Source organism: Macaca mulatta, chromosome 7, assembly GCF_049350105.2.
Source record: "Macaca mulatta isolate MMU2019108-1 chromosome 7, T2T-MMU8v2.0, whole genome shotgun sequence".
NCBI lineage: Eukaryota > Metazoa > Chordata > Mammalia > Primates > Cercopithecidae > Macaca > Macaca mulatta.
In genome coordinates, this window is record NC_133412.1 from 89,992,541 (window position 1) to 90,015,254 (window position 22,714).

Sequence of the window (22,714 nt, forward strand, 5' to 3'; positions counted from 1 at the left end):
CACTGACCTGCAGGGATATGAAGGATGAAGACGGGTGCTAAAGTCATCAGAGAAGGAGAGGAAGTGACCAGGAGATCTGTAGATGATGCAACAAGGAAATGGGGCAGGAACTATGTTCTGATAACACGTGCTTCAAAGAAGCTGGAGGATTTAGGGAGGAGGGAGGAGCAGTGATCTCAAAGTGGCAATAAGGAGCCAGGGTGACACTGCCACTGCCTGGATGACTGGTACATGGGCTATCCTTTCTTTCCAACTACTCAGCTGGGCTAAGACTGTCACATACAGGGAGCCTGGCACTTGACGGGGGAATGTAGTCATGTTGATTGAACTAAGTCAACCACACACCTCCAGAGCAGCTGTCCGCTTCACAGTGCATGGAATTTAGTGGATCTGTTCCTAAGTCTTTCTAAGAAAATCTGCCCCTTTTGGCTTCCTGTCCCATGACCCAGTCCAGGCTCACAAATTAGAGTCCACTGACAGGCCTGCTCCCCTGGCCCTGCCTCAGAACCAGTCTTGCCCCATCATGCCACCATTTTGGCTGCCCCTCCCCTGACCCTGGCCTATGATATTCTGCTTCTGGCCATATTAGAATAACAGCAACCAGGTGTATTCATTCACCTTAAAGAATCCAACAAAACATATGAGGCGTTGGACAGCAGGCAGTGCAGGACAGTGATTTCTCAGAGACTAGAAAAAAACCAGGTGAAACTGATGAGTGCCCCAGCTCACCACCTGGAGGGTTTGCAAACCTTAGGACAGAGCCAGGTGGCCTTGCCAAGTTGAGGAGATGGAGTTTGGAGTCTGAGGCATGTAGAATTTGTGGGGGCACAGTACTGGGGAGGGGGAAGCTGGGCAGAGATTCCCCCAAGTCTTTGGCTGTACATGCATGTGAGGAAATAACAGAGTCAAGGAAAAGCGCCAACATAAAAAGTAGGCGGGACAATTCCCAGAGCTTACCCAGGGCCAGGAATAACCTGTGTTCCCACCAGATAGATTATTAGGTGATTATTAACTAGGTTTATTAATGCTGTGTGTGTCAGGTCATGAGACCTCCTAACACACACAGCATTCGGAGAATCTTAAAAAGGTATCGCCAGGCGCAGTGGCTCATGCCTGTAATCCCAGCACTTTGGGAGGCCGAGGCGGGCAGATCATGAGGTCAGGAGATCAAGACCATCCTGGCTAACATGGTGAACCCCCGTTTTTACTAAAAATACAAAAAAATTAGCCGGGCGTTGTGGAGGGTGCCTATAGTCCCAGCTACTCAGGAGGCTGAGGCAGGAGAATGACGTGAGCCCAGGAGGTGGAGTTTGCGGTGAGCCGAGATTGCACCACTGCACTCCAGCCTGGGCGATAGAGTGAGACTCCGTCTCAAAAAAAACAATAGGCATCACCACAGGAGCAGGACTGAAAAAACCTTCAGAAGGCATTGCCCTGGGAGCAGGGCTGAATGAGTCCTCACTACACGCTGCTCTACACCTGCCCTAACATAGCAGAAGAGTGAGCCTCGGAAGGATGGAACTGATTCCAACTAACCATGCCCCAGGACAAAGCACAAACTATTTAAAGGAAGACAACAAAATCCAGCATCCAACAACATAAAATTCACCATGTCTAGCATCCAACAACAAATTACCACGCACAGAGAAAAACAAGAACATACAATCTATAATGGGAGGCAGATGGGGGGAGAGATCAACCAATGGACCCAGAATGACATAAATGATGGAATTAGAAGATAAGGATGTTAAAACAGCTATTTACAAATATACTCCATGTGTCAGAATATATAAACACAATGATGAAATAGAAGATATTTAAAAGACCCAAATAGAACCTTTAGAGATTAAAAAGACCTGTAGTAAAAGATGCACTGGGCGAGGCTGATGGCTCACGCCTCTAATCTCAGCACTTTAGGAGGCCGAGGTGGACAGATCACTTGAGGTCAGTTTGAGACCAGCCTGGGCAACATGGCGAAAACTCATCTCTATTAAAAACACAAAAATTAGCCAGGCATGGTGGTGCACACCTGTAATTCCAGTGACTTGGAAAGCTGAGGCAGGAGATTCACTTGAACCCAGGAGGCAGAGGTTGCAGTGAGCCAAGATCACACCAGTACACTTCACTCTGGGTGACAGAGCAAGACTGTCTTAAAAAAAAAAAAAAAAAAAAAAAAAGGATGCACTGAATGGAATTACTATAGATTAGACATACACTACAAAGGAAAACAACAATAGAAACTATCCAAAATAAAACAGAAGAAAATACAAATGAGCTCTATAATTGGAGGGAAATGATGAGGAAAAAGTTTTCAAAGAAATAATGGCTAAAATGTGTCCAAATTAGATGAAGCTATATAAATCCACAGATCCAAGAAACAATGAGTCCCAAACAGAAATATGAAGAAAGCCACACCAAGGCTCCTCAGAATCACATTGCCAGTTCCAAGCCGCATCACTGTTCTGGGCTTTCTTAGATTCTGCATCTGTCTGTTCGGCATCCCTTCCTCACAAAGCCAATTGTATTAACTCTTTCTTATTGTAGAAACCGGTTCTTATCTTCTGTATTCTTGATGCTCTGGCTTTGGGGGCCTTGCTGACTGAGGAGAGACTGCTGCTCCCGGGACTAGCCTGTTCTCCCTGCCCTGCCTTCCCTTTCCCACAGAAACACGATGAAGGCTGTGGCCTGAGCGTGCCCCTGGCTCCTTTCTGCCTCCTGACCAACATTGGTGCATCCCCCATGTGGCCCTGTGGGACCTGGTGTGCCCCCTTCTCTTGAGAATTACAAGTAGTAAAACTTCTTGCGATGACATTAGGAAGAAGCAATGTCTCCATGTTGTCATGCATCACCTCTATAAATTAAAATCCCATGAGTACAAATTGAGATAATCAGCTCTTAAGGTCTCCACTCCTCCAACCAAGCCTCTCCAAAACTGTGACTACCATTCTTCACTTCAGTGCTCATCAACTCTCTACTGCTCCAAGCCTTTCAATAGCTTCCCACTGTCCATCAAATCATGTCCAGATCACTTCAGTGTGGAATTCAGGGCTGCCTAGAACCTGGCCTCAAACTAGTACTGCAGCATTTTCCCACAGCTCCGTTTACATTTCCTTCATGCCAGGCCACCAGACTATTCACAGTTCCCTGTCTACATAATCCCCCGTTTCCAGCCTCTAGGCCTTCGCTCACACTCAACAGTGTTCTTTGAAAAGAACCATCCTCTGCCATATTACTAAATCCCAGCCTTCTTTCAGATGTTGATTAAGGAAATGTCATCTCCTCCAGAAAACCCTTTGTTTTATTAACCACTTGTCATACATTTCCCTCTGTGGGGCATGTTCTACCATAACTCTTCTCTGGCAAAGGTCTTTTTTAAAAGTTTCATTATTTCTCCTGAGACAGAGTTTGGCTCCGATGCCCTGGCGGAGTGCAGCGACACAATCTCAGCTCACTGTAACCTCCACCTCCCAGGCTCAAGCCATTCTCCCACCTCAGCCTCCCAAGTAGCCGGGACTACAGGCGCATGCTACTGTGCCTGGCTAATTTTTGTAATTTTTCAGTACAGATGGGGTTTCACCACGTTCAGCCTAGGCTGGTCTCGAACTCCTGGGCTCAAGCAATCTGTCCACCTCAGCCTTTCAAAGTGCTGGGATTACAGGCGTGAGCCACCACGCCCAGCCCTGGCATAGGTCTTATCCCACTAGGTTATAAGCACCTTGAGGGCAGGGGCCATGTCATGTTATCCCATCACCTCTTGGTATAATTGGTGTTCTGTAAGGTAATGGATGGATGGATGGAAAGTAGCCCATATTCCTTATTCGGGATAGTGAAATGGTGATGTACAATAACCCAGTGTTTTCCAAAGGTGTGAGAAAGTCTCCCCAGGTTGTGGTAAGGACTCCCTGCCTCCTCACTGGCTCTGTGGTGCAATCTCTCTGCAAGTTCTGAGCAGGAATGGGAAGGGAAACAGGTCACAGGCTGGAGCTGCACTTCATCACCACACTGGTCCTTCCAGGGGCAATGGTGTCTGATTGGCAGTGCAGGAGCAAGGAGGCTGCCTTTCCTCACAGCAGCTCCACTCTACCAAACTTAGAGAACAGGCAAGGTGGATGCTATCCACACTCTCCCCAGCACCGTTCCCCTGCCTGGCCTGAAGCCAGCCATACCCTGTCTCTGGAAATAAGCTTGGAAGAGCTGTCGCAAGGCATTAAGTGCTGGGAGGGAAGCAGCTAAGGGAGGCTCCTTTCCTGACAGTCTGTTTCTCAAAGTCAAGGGGCCTGGTTCATTGGCTCACAGGCTAAATCCAGTTGATTCTGCACCAAGAAAATGGGCAGGTAAATGCTGATTCTACAATTACTGTGATTCAGGCAATGGATCTAACTTTTCTCACCACTGTGAGGCCAGTACCCCAGGTGGGCCAGTAGAAATTTTCTCTGCTGTCCCCTCCCGAAGCCCTGACTTGGGAGACCCTGAGCATCCCCCATGTTCTGTGAGCCTGGATCATGCCATGGGTGTCCTACCTCAGGCCCACAGTGGACTGTCAAGCAGGTGGCTGAGCAGAAAGGGATTAAGAGCACAGGCTCCCAAACACCCCCATTTACCAGCTGTGTGGTCATAGGCAGCTTACTTTTTCCACCTGTAAAATGCGGATAGAAATGCCTGCCTCGTGGGGAAGTAGTGAAGGTAAAGTGGGTGAGCGTATGAAGCTCTTAGAACACTGTGGCATCCAAGGAGCACCATGGCTTATATGATTGTTGCTGCAGCCCAGTCCTTCCCAAAGAGGAAATGGTCATGGCTCTTTGGGCCTTTCCTACAGCTGAGCCCAGGCTTCCACTGTCTCAACTGTTTTTTTGTTTTGTTTTTTCTGAGTCTCGCTTTGTCTCCCAGATCTCCCAGATCTTGGCCTGATCTCGGCTCACTGCAACCTCTGCCTCCTGGGCTCAAGCCATTCCTGTGCCACAGCCCCCCAAGTAACCGGGACTACAGGCCCACACCACCAGGCCCAGCTAATTTTTCTATTTTAGTAGAGAGGGGATTTCACCATATTGGCCAGGCTGGTCTCGAACTCCTGACCTCAAGTGATCCACCCACCTTGGCCTCTCAAAGTGCTGGGATTACAGGCGTGAGCCACCACGCCCAGCCCCAAGTGGCTCTTAATTCCATGACTTCAGGCATGTCTCCTGTCACCCCTCCCCTCCACACTCCACCCACTGCAGTGCAGACCACCTTGCATGGCAAAGCCTTGACTGTTCCCCCAACATGCACCTAGGCTGGGCCACACCTTCCTCACCTCTGCTGGGCAGTGGAGGTTCTGAGGGACCCTGGGGCATCTGCTTAGTCCCTGCAGCTTTCTCTCTCCAGAGTAAAATTAAAGCATCATTTTCTTGACAATGGAGATTCCCTGGGCGTCAACAGTCAGCACTATAGTCCAACCAGAAAGACTGGAGACTAGATAGCAAACCTAACTATTTCTCTAAAACATTCACTCCCCAAAGACACTGAAAACGTAACATATGGAATAGGAAGTGAGTATTGTGTATTTCTTATGTACACCTAATAAAGCAATGTTAAAGCCTGTATACAGATCAATCATCCCTAGAGCACTGGTTACCACTTTGTCCTGCACCTGTCCGAGTAACCTTCGGCACGGTACAAGCCCCGAGTTGGTGGCCAGGTGCAGGGGACAGGCCTCACTCCTGACAGACACCTCCATCTTCTCCAGCAGCGTCCCACATCTTTCAATGCTAAATTATCCCCAAATTTTAAAAGGTTGGGGCAGGTGCAGTGGCTCACGTCTGTAATCCTGGCACTTCAGGAGGCCAAGGTGGGCAGGTCAGGAGTTTGAGATCAGCCTGGCCAACATGGCTAAACCCCATCTCTATTAAACATGCAAAAATTAACCAGGCGTGGTGATGTGTGCCTGTAATCCCAGCTACTCGGGAGGCTGAGGCAAAGAGTGAGACTGTCTCCAAAAAAAATTAAATAAACAAATAAAATTAAAAGGAGGAATCAATTTTCCTTCACAGAAGAAATTATTTTTATTCCATTTGAGAAAAGTAAAGGATACATTCTTTGTCTGACAAAAGCGATTTTGCCATGGAACTCCAAGGCCTGCCTGGTGAAGTGACAGTGACAGATGTTAGAGGAATCTGTGGCCCTCAGTGACACGGAGAACAGACATTTGGCTGGAAAAGCACTTGCATGATCAAAATATTTCCTATTGCAAAGATTCAGAAGTTCTTTTTATCCTGAAGATCATTCTGGTCTCTAATTTAAGACTGAAGACGATTTAAATTTGCTAATGGAACCCAGGTCAATTTTTTTTCACACAACTGAAAGGAGAGAAATCGGAAATCACTCTTACATGGTGAGACCTTTGAAACTTCTCTCCAGGCCTCATGCGTCAAAGGCCATCACTGTCCCTCCATCCGGCATCTGGGCAGTGTCTGCCTCCTGTCCAGCACTCTTGGAGGCTGGGCCAGCAGCCACCTCAGGCCCTCCTACCCCTCCATGCCACAGGGTAGCACCAACTCCCAAGCAGTAGCAGGCTCTGCCCAGCAGTCCCCAGCCCATCCACAGCACCACTGCTGCCTTGGCAGCAAGAAGGGCTGGGAAAACTGCAAGCCCTTCCTCCCTCAGGTGGTCCGATCGCCTTTCACAAGGGTCGCCTCTAGCCCCTCCATCAAACCTTTGGTCCTGTAACATTGTGAGTTACATTGTATATAGTGTTATTCTAGGGACATCACCCAGGGAAAAAGGACTAAGCGGCCTTCTCGCTCTGGAGCTCCGAAGAACCCAGCCAGGGAAGCAGCAGGTGGCGTGCCGTGTTAGGTGTGCACAGGGGCTGTGGCTCTCAGCGCAGGCCTGGCGACTGCCCAGCTTCAGATGCCACCCATGGTGGAGCCTCAGTGACAGGCACTCATCCTCCCCTCCAAACACTGGCCAGCAAGAGCTCCTTCTGAGAAGGCCAACTGGGAGAAGCCAGGGAGCCACACTGTGGGACAGCTCCTGCGGAACTGGGCACAGCCTGTGTGTGCTTGGCCTGGGAGATGCCTGTGTGTCACACCAAGCAGCTCTAAAAGGACAGGAGCAGGACAGCCCTTTATTCAACAGTGCAGCAGTTTGGGTCCACGGCTTTTTCAACTCTAGAAATGGCATTGCCTCAAAAAGGCTAACTGAGGGGACCAATATGAAGTAGGCTTGTTACAACTGTAATTGTCACTCTCCAAAACAGGGTGGCATGCCAAGGCTATTCCACAGCACCTTTGCCAGGGAGACAGAGAACACTCCTTCTCAGAGGCAATCCCCACTCCACAGCAAGTGAGGATACAGCGACAGCCCCACGATCCGTGCAGATCCCATTGGTTCTCACACTGCAGGTCCCTTGACAGAGGCCATTTCTCTCCCTCCGAGCATGTCCAACTTGGGGTCCCACACAGTGCTGCTATGAACACATGGCCAGTCCACTAAATGTCACATGGAAATGGCTTTCTTGCTGCACCTCTCTGGATAGAGGCTGAAGTCGCTGCTATCTTAGATCCTGCCGGCTTAGACTGGGCAAGGCCATTCCCAGGGCCAGTGCAACTGAGAATACTGCAATGACTTCTGAAAAGTGTCCATCCTTCCCAGGAAGCAAAATGCAGCACCCCTAGGACATTGCCGATGACAGCTGAGGTATATCAACAGCCAACTGCTAAAGCTGGCCTGATTCTGTAAAAAAAAAAAAAAGCTTAGTTCCCTGCCTGGGTGGTCTGACTGAACTGGCTGTCTGCAGAAGTGATGGTTGGCACTGCAACTGCTAGTCTAGGGGCTTGCCCTGGAACTATACCCATTGCCATCGAGCCATTGGGGATGACAGTTGTGTTCAAGCTATTAGGCGTCTCACCACTAGCTTGTATTTTAAAATAGACCAAATAAAAGATAGGCAAGACAATACCAATTAGAAGCATGATGAAAACAGCATTCCACCACTGAATGCCACAATCTGCACCATTCATTGGCATCTTCGGAGGAGCTGGGAGCAGTGGCTGATGCGAGGTGTCTATGCAGTAACTTTCATGTAAAAAGATTTCTGACTGCACTGCACGCTCAATATTCTGGTCAATCCCCTTAAAGAAATCCATCAGTTGATCAGCCTGGGCATCGGTGCCTGTGGCTGCTCTGTCTGCATCTGGCAGTTCCACAGTCACTGTGGTCTCCGAAGATGGGCTCAGAAGGGGTTTTAGTTCTTTGTGGGTCTCTGTTAGGATCCCATGGTTTTTCACTGGAATCTTAATAGATTTCAAAGCATATAAGTCTTGTTCTCTGATGAAGTTGTTGACTTTCTTGATATCTGCAACCTAGGAAAGCATGAAGACAAACATCATAAAATATGTGAAGCCCCTTAAAAATAACATTCCAAAAAGTGGCTCTTAATCTTTCAGGGTGATGATTCAAGCCCTCTTCACTTAATCTGATGAAGACTGGAAAACTGCAGCTATACACAACATTAGTTTAGGCTGAAAGTTTCTTTTTGGCTTTCACTCAGCCTCAATATATAGTTTAGTAATCAGATATTCCTAAAGATTTATAGGTTTGAACAATTTAAGATCAGTTTTGAAAAACAGATCTTTCTTAAAGTGTAACTGCAACAAAATGCTTTAGGTGAAACAACCATGGCACTAAAATAAATGTTGCAGCCTTTTCCACCTTTGAGGCAATAGTGCCCCCATCTGCCTGCCTTCCCCTCATGCCAGAACTAAGTAGCTGCGAGATGTTAGCGTTCACCAAACACACAGCCTCAGCCAGCTCTGCAGACACACTCAGAATCCAGTTTACCTGTAATAAAGTTGAGAGATATGCCCTCAGCATTTTCTTTCCCAGAAACACTGTGGGGCATATAAACTTATTAAAAGTGACTTACTGTACTTAACTGTCAGGAAAAAGGACTAATGCTGTGAGTTTTATCAAATAACAAAGTTCATGACAAACTCCTCTCATAATCAAACACTAAGATTTAAGAAGCAGGGGGAAATTTAAGTCAAAGGGTAACTAGCCCCTCCCTCAAACTAATGTTTGAAAACTTTCCAAGTGCATCAGAGATGAACTCTAAACTTTTAACACATAAGTCCACTTAAACTAGCAAGTGAATACAGCCAACAGATATTCAAATCAATCATTTCCATTATTTTAATTATTCAGCAACTGCTGTTATTGTAACTGAATCGAAGTAGGGGACATTTTTAATTTACTATGTCCTGAATCTAATGCATGAGACCCTTGAGATCTTTCTGTCTCTGCCTTTAACAAACTTAAGAGCAAATTTACTTACTTCGAATAGGAAAACTGATCACTTATCAAAGGCTTTATATAGTCTTTACAGATTTAGACATCACCATACCAAGAAGCCTACTCCATCTATTCCAGTCTTTGTAGGATGGGCTTCATTTCTCAGCCCATGTTCTGTAAGCCACACAGTATGCCTGCAGAAGCTGTTTATCGGAGCCGAATATAAATGTTAGTACAATTTAAAGACCACTATATGTCCCCGGAGACCACCTGTTTATTTCCCTGGGAAAGACTGCAACACCCCACACAACATGTTTTAGACATTTGGACCTTGTTAGATAAGACGCTTGTAGGAGAAAGAAATTTTTTTAATTAAGTAGCTTATATACCCTTAGAGAAGGCCATAGACATTTGTAGCAGTGTTAGCAAAGTGAAATAGTTACAATCTAGGAGAAAATGCAGCAATTCTAGAAATACTTTCCTACTTACTTTGCCATTGTTAATCACTCTGAATGCTAAAAACATAATTAAAGAGAAAAACAGGGTTACATAGATACACAGCATACAAAAGATCATGCAGTTCTTAAAGAGATAAGGTAAAACTTTACCAGTCAAGTAAGCTACCACCAAGAAAGGTTCAGAAAAATAAAAGCAGCAAGAAAAGCAAGCATACCATAGAAATCTGGGATAAATTCTGCCTGGTATTTCCAGCCCCATTAGGTCTAAAATAAAATGTGCTCGAAAGAAGAAAAAAGGTTTCAGAATTCCAGTGTGGAGAAAACAGAAAAAGGAGAAGTCCCTTGCAGAGAAGGAAATGTACTAACCCTCACTCTTTGGGGGCCAGGGTTAGGAACTAAAGGTACTCCCCCTCTGCCTTCCAATTCTGGCTAAATAGGGGAGTCCTTGGCTGCTACAGCAGGCCTCTCCTGATGGCCTGGCAGGGTTAAGAAGGACAGCAAGGGCCCCCACCCTGCAGTGAGTTCCCCGTGTTCCTTGAAACGAAGTGGGGCAGAGCCCCTGAGGGGTGTCTTACTTTGCAGCCATACTGCAGAGCCAGCTTGTTGAGGCTGTCCTCCTGGGCCAGCTCCCGCTGCAGCAGCACCACGTCACCTGCTCCCGCCTGGTGAGGCTGGTGGACACCGCTCTTCTGGCGCTCCTTGCCCCGGGGCCGCAAAACCACACGGTGAGACTCTTCTTCAGAGGAGTCCTCCGAGTCCCCACTGCCATTCTTAAACGTGTATACGTGGCTGGTCGGAGTCCTACAGACAACAGCTGGGCCTTGGAAGGTCTTGGTTAACAATTCCTTGTGCCTCATTTTCTTCACTGAAAACCAAGCCCGAGGGTTAATTCCACAGAAGACAGAATCATCCCTCCACCGCCTTGTTTAAAGAGAAGTGTCTTGTTAGAGTATCCCTTTCCCAAATCACTGCAAATACTCAACAAATACCATCACTAGAAAAAAGAATGTGCTTATGCTGGCTGAGATGGAAGAAGATAGGCAGAATAAAAACCCTTTGTGTTTTCTAATTGCATACGTTTTTCTGTCCCTATTCCTCATCCATAGCTGTCTCCCCCAAACCCACATAGGTAAAGAAACAACTACTTCTGGTCTCAGAGTAGTAAGTTGAGATCCTTGCAATGGAAAGTAAAGGCTGCTGCCGGTCTCCGTGCACTGAGAATCTTCAACTCAGAACCTTTGCACAAAAATTTTGTATTCAATGCTTTACACATTGCAAAGTGTCTTCACTAAGAAGGTCAACGCTAAGGACTCTTGCTTAGAACTATGGGACTAAACTGCTCTTATTTTGACAATAGTGTAACTCATAGCATATGGGGCAAGCTAGGGGGAAAATAAATGCCTGTCAGCCGGAGAAAATCGTCCAGTTTGCTCACGGGTCACTCTGCATTCATTACATCCCCATGTCTGGTTTTTATTTTCACCTTGAGTCAACAGCCAAAGCCACAATACCCCTGTTCCTCTCTCCAAATTGTTCGGGTGAGATTCCAGAAACGAAATCTCAAACACGCGGACTGACAACTTCAGAAAAAGTTGGCTTCGGAGCCACAGGGGAGCAGGCCAAGCGGGGACAGCCTGTGGCCCCAGCTCGACCCCTACTCCCCGCCCACGCCCTCGAGGGCCACAGGCGCACACCCCGCTCCGCGGACTCCTGAGCCTGCCCAGAGGAGGGAGGCGGCCGGCGGTCCTCGAGGGGTTGAGGGTCACCTGCAGGACCTCGGCGGCAGCCCGGGGGCGGGGCTAGTCTTCGCGTCCGAGCTCAGGGGCTGCAGCTGCTCTCAGGCCCGCTTCCCTCCGAGTCCCTTCTGCGAAAGGATGGGGCGCCTCAACAACAGCTCACAGGAAAATAGGGAGCGGCCCGGCCCTAGGGCTCCACGGGCGGGGCCTTAACATTCCATAAGGCAGGACCTCTGACCCCAACCCTAGCCACCTGGGGCCAGCCCTCGACAGTCGCGGTCACCGCCCCTCCAGCTGGAGGGTCCCCCTAGGAGCCCGGGGAGGGGCTGCCCGCCCGCAAACCCGAGCGAGGCCAGGCAGCCGTACCGCCACGAGCCCGCGCAGCTCCCCAGCCAGACCGCGGTCCCCTCGTCCAGGCCCCAGTACCTCAGCGCCCAGGTTCCACCGCAACCCCCAACCGGCGACCGGCGACCCGCGACCCGCGACCCGCGACCCACGACCCGCGACCCGCCGCCGCCGCCGCCGCGCCTTAGGATTGGCTACGAACATCAGCAGGCCCTCCAGGGGGCGAGGTTGGGCAGGCAGCCAATGAAGTCAGCGGTGGGCGGGCACTGGAGCGAGCCTGGCTGTGCTGAGAGTTCATGCCGGGACCCACAGGGTCCGGGGCGGGGCCTAGGGCGGGGCTCAGGGCGGGGGCAGGGTTCCACACCCGGAAGTGGCCTGGCCCCGCCCAGCCGCCTACCAGGTCTACCCCCGCCGGCCCTGGGTTGTTTCGCGTCTGTTCAGGGTATTAAAGCACCTCAGCTCCTCCCTCCCAAAGTGCTTGGCTTTCTGCTGAGCCGCAGCTTTCTCGCCCATAAAGAGGCCTTTGACCCCGCTTGTGGGTAATGATCTGTAGCTGTGACTCGGGACGGATTCCAGTAACGTGGGGTCCCCTGAGCCCTCCTGCGGGGAAGGGCTGGGCGCAGATGGGCGAGGGGTCTTTCTGCGGCGGGCTCTGCGCTCCTGGGCTGAGGGCCGCACCAGGGGCGGTATTGCCCCACCCCGAGAAGAAAACAGAAATCCAGGAGTGTAAAACATGGATCCGGACAACAGGGACCAAGAAAACTTAAGTCATGTTTATTAAATGTCAGGTGGCCGAGGATTTCTTAAGATAAAAAGTGAGAATTCTTCCATTGTGGAAGAATCTTCCATTCTTCCAGTGTGGAAGAATTCTCACACACTGGCCGGGCGTGGTGGCTCACACCTGTAATTCCCAGCACTTTGGGAGGCCAAGGCTGGTGGATCACGAGGTCAGGAGTTCGAGACTAGCCTGGCCAAGATGGCGAAACCCCGTCTCTACCAAAAATACAAAAAAAAAAAAAAAAAAGAAAAAAAAATTAGCCGGGCGTGGTGGCGGGCGCCTGTAATCCCAGCTACTCGGGAGGCTGAGACAGAGAATTGGTTGAACACGGAGGCAGAGGTTGCAGTGAGCCAAGATTGTGCCATTGCACTCCAGCCTGGGCAACAGAGCAAGACTCCGTCAAAGAAAAAAAAAATCCTCACACACTAAGGCACAAAGTTTGGAGATTCTACTTAAAAAGGAAAACTAAAATTAAAAAGCAGATAACCTGGGGAAAATAAACTCAACACAACAAAGGATTGAAATCTGTCACTGAGAGAGACTTCATATGAATAGGAAAGATGCTATGACTTCAGTAGGTCTGAGGGAGACCTACTCTTCCTCAGAGAGAATAGGAGCAGATAATCCAGCAAACAATGCAAATGGTCAACAGGTTGAAAATGTTTTTAACCCTCACTTGCAATCAGATTAAACAACAAAGCAAACATTAAAACAAGATCTCACAAGCCTCTTCCCGCTGATAGGATTTGGCTGTGTCCCCACCCAAAACTCATCTTGAATTGTGGCTCCCACAGTTCCCACCTGTTGTGGGAGGGACCCGGTGGGAGGTGATTGAATAGTGGGAGCGAGTGTTTTCTGTGCTATTCTCCAGATAGCAAATGAATCTCACTAGATCTGATGGTTTTACAAAGGGAAGTTGCCCTGCACAAGCTCTCTTCTTCCAGCTGCTGCCATGTGAGACCCACCTTTCACCTTCCGCCATGATTGTGAGGCCTCCCCAGCCACGTGGAACTGTGAGTCCATTAAACCTCTTTCTTTTGCCCAGTCTCGGGTATGTGTTTATCCGCAGTGTGAAAACAGACTAATACACCCACTTAGACTAAAAGTCGAATTGTTAATCTTGGTGGACAAAGCCCCAAATGGTCTCGACTCCAGGACTTACACACCCTCCCCTAACCCCCAGGTTCTCAGGACTCCGGCCTTGGAATGAGAGTAACATCATCAGCTTCCCTGGTTCTGATGTTTTTGGACCTGCACTGAGCCATATTATCTGCATCCCACGGTCTCCAGCTTGCAGACCCGCCTGTCCCTGGACTTCCAGTCTCCATAATTGCATGTGCCAATTCTAATATCCTCTCTCACTCACTCTCTCTCTCTCTGTCTCTCTCTATAGGTAGATATAGATATATACATCTATAGATAGATGGATAGATAATAGATATCTCCTATCGATTGATAGATAGATAAACAGATATCTCCTATCAGTAGGTAGGTAGATAGATAGATAGATATCTCCTATCAGTTCTGTCTCTCTGGAGGACCTATCTTTCTGTAGATACATAGGTATCTCCTATCGGTTCTGTCTCTCTGGAGAACCTGACTAATACAGGCTTCAAGGCTCCGTCTCTCAAGCTGCTCGCATTACTGGACTGTCTGAGCCTCAGGCCTCAAAGTAAGTTGTCTTCCTAGCGAGTTCTCCTTGTCCACTGGGTATACATAGGTTCTCCGTTAGTGCTCTGTGAGAACAGGATTTCTTCATAGTACTTCCCAGTTCATTTGCTTGTAATTTGTTGCCAGAGTCCTCCTGCCCCCATACAAGTTCCAGGGTCCAGCTGAGTGGTGGCGTCTAGAGGTGCTCATTCAATATGGGCTCATTGGGAGAGCTGTTTTGATGACCTGACCCAGGATACGAGAAGGAAAACCAAAAATAAAAAGCATAGTATCTGGGGAAAATAAATGCATCCCGACAAAGGATTAAAATCCTGAGTTGAGAGCACCAAAATCCAAATCCTAATGTGTCTATTCCAGAGGCCTGGCTTTCAGCCACCAGCTGTACTTTGGACCCAAGGCGCCTGGCCGTGGCCTGGTGGGTTTGGCAAATCCAGGAATCAGAATTTCAAAGTGTGACTAATGGCAAGAAAAGTCACAACAGAATTTGCAAAGCTGGATTAGTATTGCTGCTCTCTGATCAGTTATGGTTGTTTCATTCATTCAGTGGGTCCAATAAAAAACAAATCCAGACTTAGTAAGGATAACGTTTATTCCAAAAGATTATTGCAAGGTGTGGGGAGGGACTATTGCAATGGGGAGAACTTCTGACCATAAGCTCTGTAACATCTCAAGAGTTAGACAGAAAGAGTTCTCCTTCCACAGCGAAGTAACAAAGCCAGAAAGAGCACGGTATGGGGAAGCGGGATGAAAGGGTGGTGGGATCCGGTAGTAGGTTAGAGGGCCAGCCGAGTCTCAGGAAGAGCTTATGCTGGCTCAGGTTGTGGTGGAGTCAAGGTTTATTCAGTGGGCTAGGTAGGGGAAGAGAGAAGCCTAATCAAAGTTTGGTTAGCAAGCATGTTGTTCCAATTGATCACAGGGGTCAAGCAGTTCCACTACTTATTTATGAGACAAAGAAAGGGAATTTGGAGGGTCTGAGGCTGGCCTTGTGATAGGTAAACCAGGGCGGCGTTTGTGGGTCTTACCTAAGTCATATAGAGAAGGAGGGTTCTTTGTAGTAAGTGTTTTCCAGAACACAAAGGGTGGAGGAATTTCTTTAACTCCACTGTTCTCCAGCAACACAAGGTTTGGGTAGAGTTCAGCACTGTCAAGCTTATGTCTGTGGCACTCCTTCCATGTGCTGGGCGCCGGGGCACAGTGGTGGACAAAGTTATAAGGTCAACTTTGATTGGCTGTAGAAGGCTGATAAGGCCTCATAGCCTTACAATTGCCAGAAGGAAGATGGAAAATCAAGGACGTACACAGAAAAGGTCATTACAGATGGTGCAAGATCTTCCCAAAAAACAAGGTCATACGTGTGAGCAAAAATTATACGAACTTTGTAAAGGCAAAAGGATGGCTGTGTCCTTTCAAGGTCATACGAGCTCTACATTCAGCAGCTGTGTGACCCTGACTGACTCCTGTAAGCCTTCTGGACTTTGGTTTTCCACTGCTACTGTGTTGTTCCCTATACTTGGGGTGACCATACATTCTTTCTGTCCAGAACAATCCTAGAGCATGCCTATTGTCACAGCACAATTTTTAGGAACACTCCTTATCTCCTCATAGTGTCTGGACACACCCTACACCTTTCTGTGTGACAGTGATATGGTTTGGCTCTGTGTCCCCACCCGAATCTCTTGTTGAATTGCCATTCCCAATGTTGGGGAAGGGATCTGGTAGGAGGTGATTGGATCATGGGGGTGGATTTCCCCCATGCTTTTCTCATGACAGTGAGTGAGTTGTCATGAGATCTGATGATCTCATGTGTGTGTGAGGTTTTAAACATTCCCCTCACTCTCTCCTGCTGCCATATGAAGAAGATGCTTGCTTCCCCTTCCACCATGATTGTAAGTTTCCTGAGGCCTCCCAGTCATGCTTCCTGTTAAGCCTGTAGAATCGTGAGTCAATTAAACCTCTTTTTTTCATAAATTACCCAGTCAAAGGTAGCTCTTTATAGCAGTGTAAGAACGGACTAATACAGACAATTTGCCCATGGACTGTGTGCCTGGCACCTCCTCCTCACAGACCCCCCAGCAGACTTTTTCAGTTCATTTCAGAGGCCCAGATGGCTGTCAGTATCCAAGACAGCCAGGACCAATCAATCAATATTGTCAGGGGAGGTGATACTGATTTACCATCCCTGCTCTGCAGTATCTAGTAGTCTGGATTTGGTTCCTTAAGTTGTGGGTTCTCTAACGACTGAGGAAAATCCATTGGTTATTGCCAGCGTGGAATTTCCATTTCATGGAACAGAAACTTCCTGACTTCTACTTGTTGTCAAGTCACTGTGAGAAGTGAAGCCCTTGGAAGAAACATGGCTATGAGTGTGGGAGCTCATAGTTCCAAAGATATTCCAACTTCAGGAATTTATGGGAGAGTAGTAGAAAGAAGAAAATAGGAAATGTATTGCATTTGGTACAGCAAAAATGATTACTAAAAGTTTAATGGGCTTATGACAAATTGGGTAAAAATGTTTGCCATCTTTGATATGTTGATATCCTTGATATTTAAAAGGTATACAGATATCAATAAAAAAGCACTTTATAGAAAAATTACCAAATGATGCAAAAATGTCCAGATGTAAAATTTACCAAATGATGCAAAAATTACCAAATGATGCAAAAATTCACTAAAGAAATACATATAGAAAAAACCTGTTAGTTTTACAGATAGTCAAGTAAATGGAAATTCAAAAACTACAAGATACTACAAGATATTCTTTGTCACCTACAGACTTGGAAAAAGTCAAACCTAAAAGGCTGATGGTGAACTTAGCTGTGCATGTGGGGAAAGGAGTGTACTTACTCTCAGGCAGTCTTGTGGGGATGTAAACTTGGGATGTTTGTAGCATTATATAGTAGTAATTTTTAAAATTTTCATATTGTTTGATTCTGATCTCCCACATTTAGGAGTTTACCAAGGAAGCAATTAGGACATGTAAAAAGATTTAGCTATGAGACTGTTCTTAATGGTGAGAAATGGTGGAAAAACTAAAAATGTCCAAGAGTGGGAGATTAGGTTGAGTTCACTAAGCTCGTTATTAAATGGAATCAAGTATGCTTATTTAAAATAATCTTTTAAAAATATAGTTATTGACATGGAACGATGTTTAGGAACAAGAAATACTGTTTTAAAAATCACTATAGGTGATGGCTCACGCCTATAATCCCAGCACTTTGAGAGGCCGAGGTGGGCAGATGTCAAGGTCAGGAGATCGAGACCATCCTGGCCAACTTAGTGAAACCCCATCTCTATTACAAACACAAAAATTAGCTGGGTGTGGTCACCCACACCTGTAATCCCAGCTACTCAGGAGGCTGAGGTAGAAGAATGGCATGAATCCAGGAGGTGGAGGTTGCAGTGAGCCGAGATCACGCCACTGCACTCTAGGCGGGTGACAGAGCGTGACTCCGTCTCAAAAAAAAAAAAAAAAAAAAAAAAAAATTTCTAGGTGGATTACACCTGTAATCCCAGCACTTTGAGAGGCCTAGGCAGGAGTTTGAGACCAGCCTGGGCAATAGGCATGTTGGTGTGCACCTGTAGTCCCAGCTACTTGAGAGGTTGAGGTGGGAGGATTGCTTGAGTCCAGGATATTGAGGCTGCAGTGAGCTGTGATCAAGCCACTGCACTCTAGCCTGGGTGACAGAGTGAGATACTGTCTCAAAAAGAAAAAAAAGAAATAAAAAAAATTTTTAAATGAAAACAAAAATCTCTAGAAAACAAAGCGAGGAACAAAAACCCCGCAGCATCACCCCACGGACATCCAGAGGGTTGTCAAGTTCCTAATGTCTAGTCCTAGGTGACTTTCATTGCCTTGTGTCTGTTCATTTGCATTGTTTAACTTGTCTCTATGGCACACATTTACTCTTATTATAAAGAGGTGGCATACCATACCGTGGTTAAAACCACAGTTTCTGAAGTCAGGCATTCAACATTCAACTTTGAGTCCAGCATAATCCTTTAGTACCTATGAGAAAATTCTGTGGTCCATGCAAGCTTCAGTTTTCTCTTTTTTTTTTGACACGGAGTCTCGCTGTGTCACCCAGGCTGGAGTGCAGTGGCCCGATCTCGGCTCACTGCAAGCTCCGCCTCCCGGGTTTACGCCATTCTCCTGCCTCAGCCTCCGAGTAGCTGGGACTACAGGCGCCCGCCACCACGCCCGGCTAGTTTTTTGTATTTTTAGTAGAGACGGGGTTTCACCATGTTAGCCAGGATGGTCTCGATCTCCTGACTTCGTGATCCACCCGCCTCGGCCTCCCAAAGTACTGGGATTACAGGCTTGAGCCACCGCGCCCGGCAGCTTCAGTTTTCTCATCTGTGAAATGGGATCTGAGATGGTTGCTGCTATTGTGACAATTAAATGGGGCAATGCCTGTTGAGTGTTTGACATGTCCCTAGCATATAGTAAGCACTCTGGGAATGTTAGCTATCATTATTATCAAGGGGAAACAATAAAAGCATGAAAGTTAATTTTTCATTAAACAAATACCTTCCTACGTGCAATGAACTGAATGTTCATTTCCTTTTGAAATTCATATATTGACATCCCAACTCCCATAGTGATGATATTAAGTGGGGCCTCTGTGCTTGTGGTCCCAGCTACTCAGAAGGCTGAGTCAGAAGGATCCCTTGAGCCCAGCAGTTGGAGGCTCCAGTGAGCAATGATGGCACCATTACACTCCAGCCTGGGTGACAGAGTAAGACCCTGTCTCAAAAAAAAAAAAAAAAAAAAAAGTGGGGCCTTTGGGAGGTGATTAGGTTATAGGGGCAGACCCCTCAAGAATGGGATTAGTACCATTGTGAAAGGGCCTCCAAAGAGCCCCCTAACCCTCTCTCTGCCATGTGAGGATACAGTGAGAAGGCAGCTAGCTGTTTGTACCCTGGACGAGGGCCTAGCCATGCTGGTATCCTGGTCTCAGACTGCCAGCCTCCAGAACTGAGAAACCAATGTCTGTTGCTTCTAAGCTACCCAGTCTATGGTACTTTGTTACAGCAGCCTAGACTAAGACACTGCCCTAATTTACCTAGCTGGAGGTAGTCTGCAAGGCTCTTCTGGGGCCCATATCTGCTCTGATCTGAAAACAGGTTTGTCGGGTGAGTTTTAAGCCTGTTTGTCTGCAGCTTTATTTGTGTCAGACTCAATGGTCCCCAGGGCCAGGATGTGGGGAGGTGCCTGCAAACAGGAGGTTGATGAACCGGGCAAGCTGTCCTAGGCAGATGTCAGCTGGGGCCACCCTTCAGACCTGTGTGAGACTCCACTTGGGAAGTCCAGAGCCCCACCCCATGCATCCTGGATTCCCCACGAGGCTCACCTTCCTAGGCTGACTTCCTCCTGAGCCCTTCCCTTGCTCTGTCACCTCCACCTTGTTGGGGAACTGAGACTCCTTTATTGGTTTCACCGGAAAGACACAGCCACCAGACCTTTGTGTATACAGCAGGGTATTTAGAGTTTTCATACTCACATCTTAACACCTCCTCTCTTTTCCTCTGAGAAGCAAAAACTCAATTCCTAATCCTCCCCCTACCCCCACCCCCATTTTCCAGTCCCCTTGGCTCTTTGTGTGTGTGTGTGTGTGTATGTGTGTGTGTGTGATGGGGTCTCGCTCTGTTACCCACGACAGAGTGCAGTGCTGCGATTTTGGCTCACTGCAACCTCTGCCTCCCGGGTTCAAGTGATTCTCATGCCTCAGCCTCCTGAGTAGCTGGGATTACAGGCACCTGCCACCATGCCCGGCTAATTTTTGTATTTTTAGTAGAGATGGGGTTTCACCACATTGGCCAGGCTGGTCTCGAACTCTTGACCTCGGGTGATCCTCCTGCCTCAGCCTCCCAAAGTGCTGGGATTACAGGTGTGAGCCACCACACCAGGCCCCCCTTGGTTCTTTCTATTGCCAACTTTTAAACTCAGCTCTGGCCTTCCTGGGCATACCTGGGAATTATGCCCAGCTCTGGAGGGCCTAACTCAACACTTCCATGGTCTCCATCTCTTCCCAGTCCCTCAGGATAGGGACAGGGGACATGCTTCTAATTACAGTGAGCCCTCTGAATCCAGGGGTTCCACATCTGTGGGGTCAACCAATTATGGATCAATAATTTAATTAGGCTATGATAGTTGAATCTGTATTGAGCACGTCCAGACTTTTTTGGGGGGTCATTCCCTAAACAATCCAGTCTAACAACTATTTACGTAGCATTTACATTGTAGTAGGCATTCAAAATAATCTAGAGATGATTTAAAGTATATGGAAAGATGGACATAGGTTATATGCAAATACTACACCATTTTATATCAAGTATTCATTTTGGTATTCATGAGAGGCCCTGGAATCGATCCTCTGAGGGATAACTATACCCTTTGAAAAGCTGTCACTGGCCGAATGCGGTGGCTAACGCCTGTAATCCCAGCACTTTGGGAGGCCGAGGTGGGCGGATCATGAGGTCAAGAGATCAAGGCCATCCTGGCCAACATGGTGAAACCCCTGTCTCTACTAAAAATACAAAAATTAGCTGGGCATGGTGGTGAGCACCTGTAGTCCCAGCTACTCGGGAGGCTGAGGCAGGAGAATCACTTGAACCCAGGAGGCAGAGGTTGCAGTGAGTTGAGATTGCACCACTGCACTTCAGCCTGGTGACAGAGAGAGACTCTATCTCAAAAAAAAAAAAAAAAAAAAAAAAAAGGAAGAAAAGAAAGACTGCCACTACTGGAGGAAATGAACAGCCTGACTGTTAAGGGCTGATATATGTCTTTCCCAAATTCATATGTGGAAGTACCAACCCCCAGTACCTCAAAAATGGAAGTAAGGTCTTTGAAGAGGTGATTAAATTAAAATGAGGCCTGTAAGGTGGGGACATAATCCAATCTGACTGTTGTCCTTATAAGAAGAGGAAATTTGGATCAGGCATGATGGCTTCTGCCCATAATCCCACTGCTTTGGAAGGCCAAGGTTGGGGATCACTTGAGACCAGGGGTTTGAGACCAACCTGGGCAACTTAGCAAGTCCCCTAACTCTACAAAAAATTTTAAAAAATTAGCTGGGCATGGTGGTGCACATCTGTAGTCCCAGCAACTTGGGAGGCTGAGATAGGAGGATCACTTGAACCCAGGAGTTTGAGGCTGCAACAACCTGTAATCACTCCACTGCCCTCCAGCCTGGGTGAAAGACTGAGACACCATCTCTAAAAAAAAGTTTAAGTAAAAGAGAAAATTTGGCCATGCAGAGAGACAGCAGGCATGTGAGCATGTAGAGGGAAAGCTCTGTGAGGACACAGGAAGAAGGCAGCCGCCTGCAAGCCAGAGAGAGAGGCCTCACCAGAAACCAACCCTACTGACATGATCTTAGACTTCCAGCCGCCAGAATGGTGAGAAACTAAAGTTCTGTTGTTTAAGATACTCAGTCCGTGGTATTTGTTATGGCAGCCCAAGCAGACTAATAACACTGCCCAAGACTCTGTTGCTGGTGGAGTTAGAATTCAGCAAAAATCCATCCCATGAGTGCAGGGAACCCACTGATGGCAGCACAAAAATGCCACCCAGATGCCCAAAGGGGTCCCTTGCACCTCTCCCAGATGTGCCCCTGCTGGCTAGGATGGCAGATGTGACAGAGAGAAGGCTGTGTGCCAATGTCCTTCATGATCTCTGTCTCTAACACACACACACACATACACGTACACATACACACACATACACACACACACACTCACTACTTGTGTGAGATGGGCACGGAGGTCCCTGACCTATCTCCTTCAGACTTTACCAGGCTTGCCATAGTTGCTGTGACATCTACTTTCAGGACAGTCTGGCTGGCTTTGTCAGGAACTTTCAGACGTGGTGACAAACATCGAAATCATGGGGCAGTGCTCAGTTCAGACTGCCCTACCAGTGCTAGTGAGAAGGTTTCTGTCCTGAAGAGTGGCCTCTTGGGAACCAGCCCAGGGACCTTCCATATCACCTGCACATGGCTCAGGGGTCCTGAGTTTATATTTAGAGTTTATACTTAAGGGCTACTGTCTTTGAAATTGGAAATCATCTCCCCAGTTTGTGTGAATACAAATAGTGTAATTCCTAAATCACTCCATTGACATTCACTTTTTTTTTTACAGCTTTATTGAGATACGTTTCACATACCATAAAATTCACTGTTCACATTCCCTTATGAAAATTTTCTTCAGATTCACTTCTGAACAAACTACACGTTGTGATTAATAATGGCGGCAGTGGGGACACCATCCTGGTCTCTGGGCCAGGTGAGTTGGAAACCAGAACGGAGGGAAGCCACCGGGCCCTGTGCATCCGAATCTTGTCCCACAGGAGGGAAGTGGCAAGACATCGATGAATGAGTTTTCGGCTGTAGTCGTGTTAAGGGAAACATTTGGAACACTGATATTTTCTAGGCTTCGTTTAGATTTGATGTGTCAAGTAG

At 47.5% G+C, this 22,714-nt stretch overlaps 1 protein-coding gene across 1 annotated transcript; it reads right to left on the reverse strand.

Annotated features, from left to right (window-relative positions):
• Positions 1-6,013: 6,013 nt before the first annotated feature.
• LYSMD4 (LysM domain containing 4) lies at positions 6,014-11,949 on the reverse strand. Its single transcript, XM_077940455.1, is given in 6 exon segments — positions 6,014-8,339; positions 9,757-9,782; positions 9,941-9,958; positions 9,961-10,004; positions 10,301-10,590; positions 11,888-11,949. Coding segments are annotated over 5 exon segments (891 nt in total). The 5' UTR covers positions 10,495-10,590; positions 11,888-11,949; the 3' UTR covers positions 6,014-7,730.
• Positions 11,950-22,714: the final 10,765 nt, after the last annotated feature.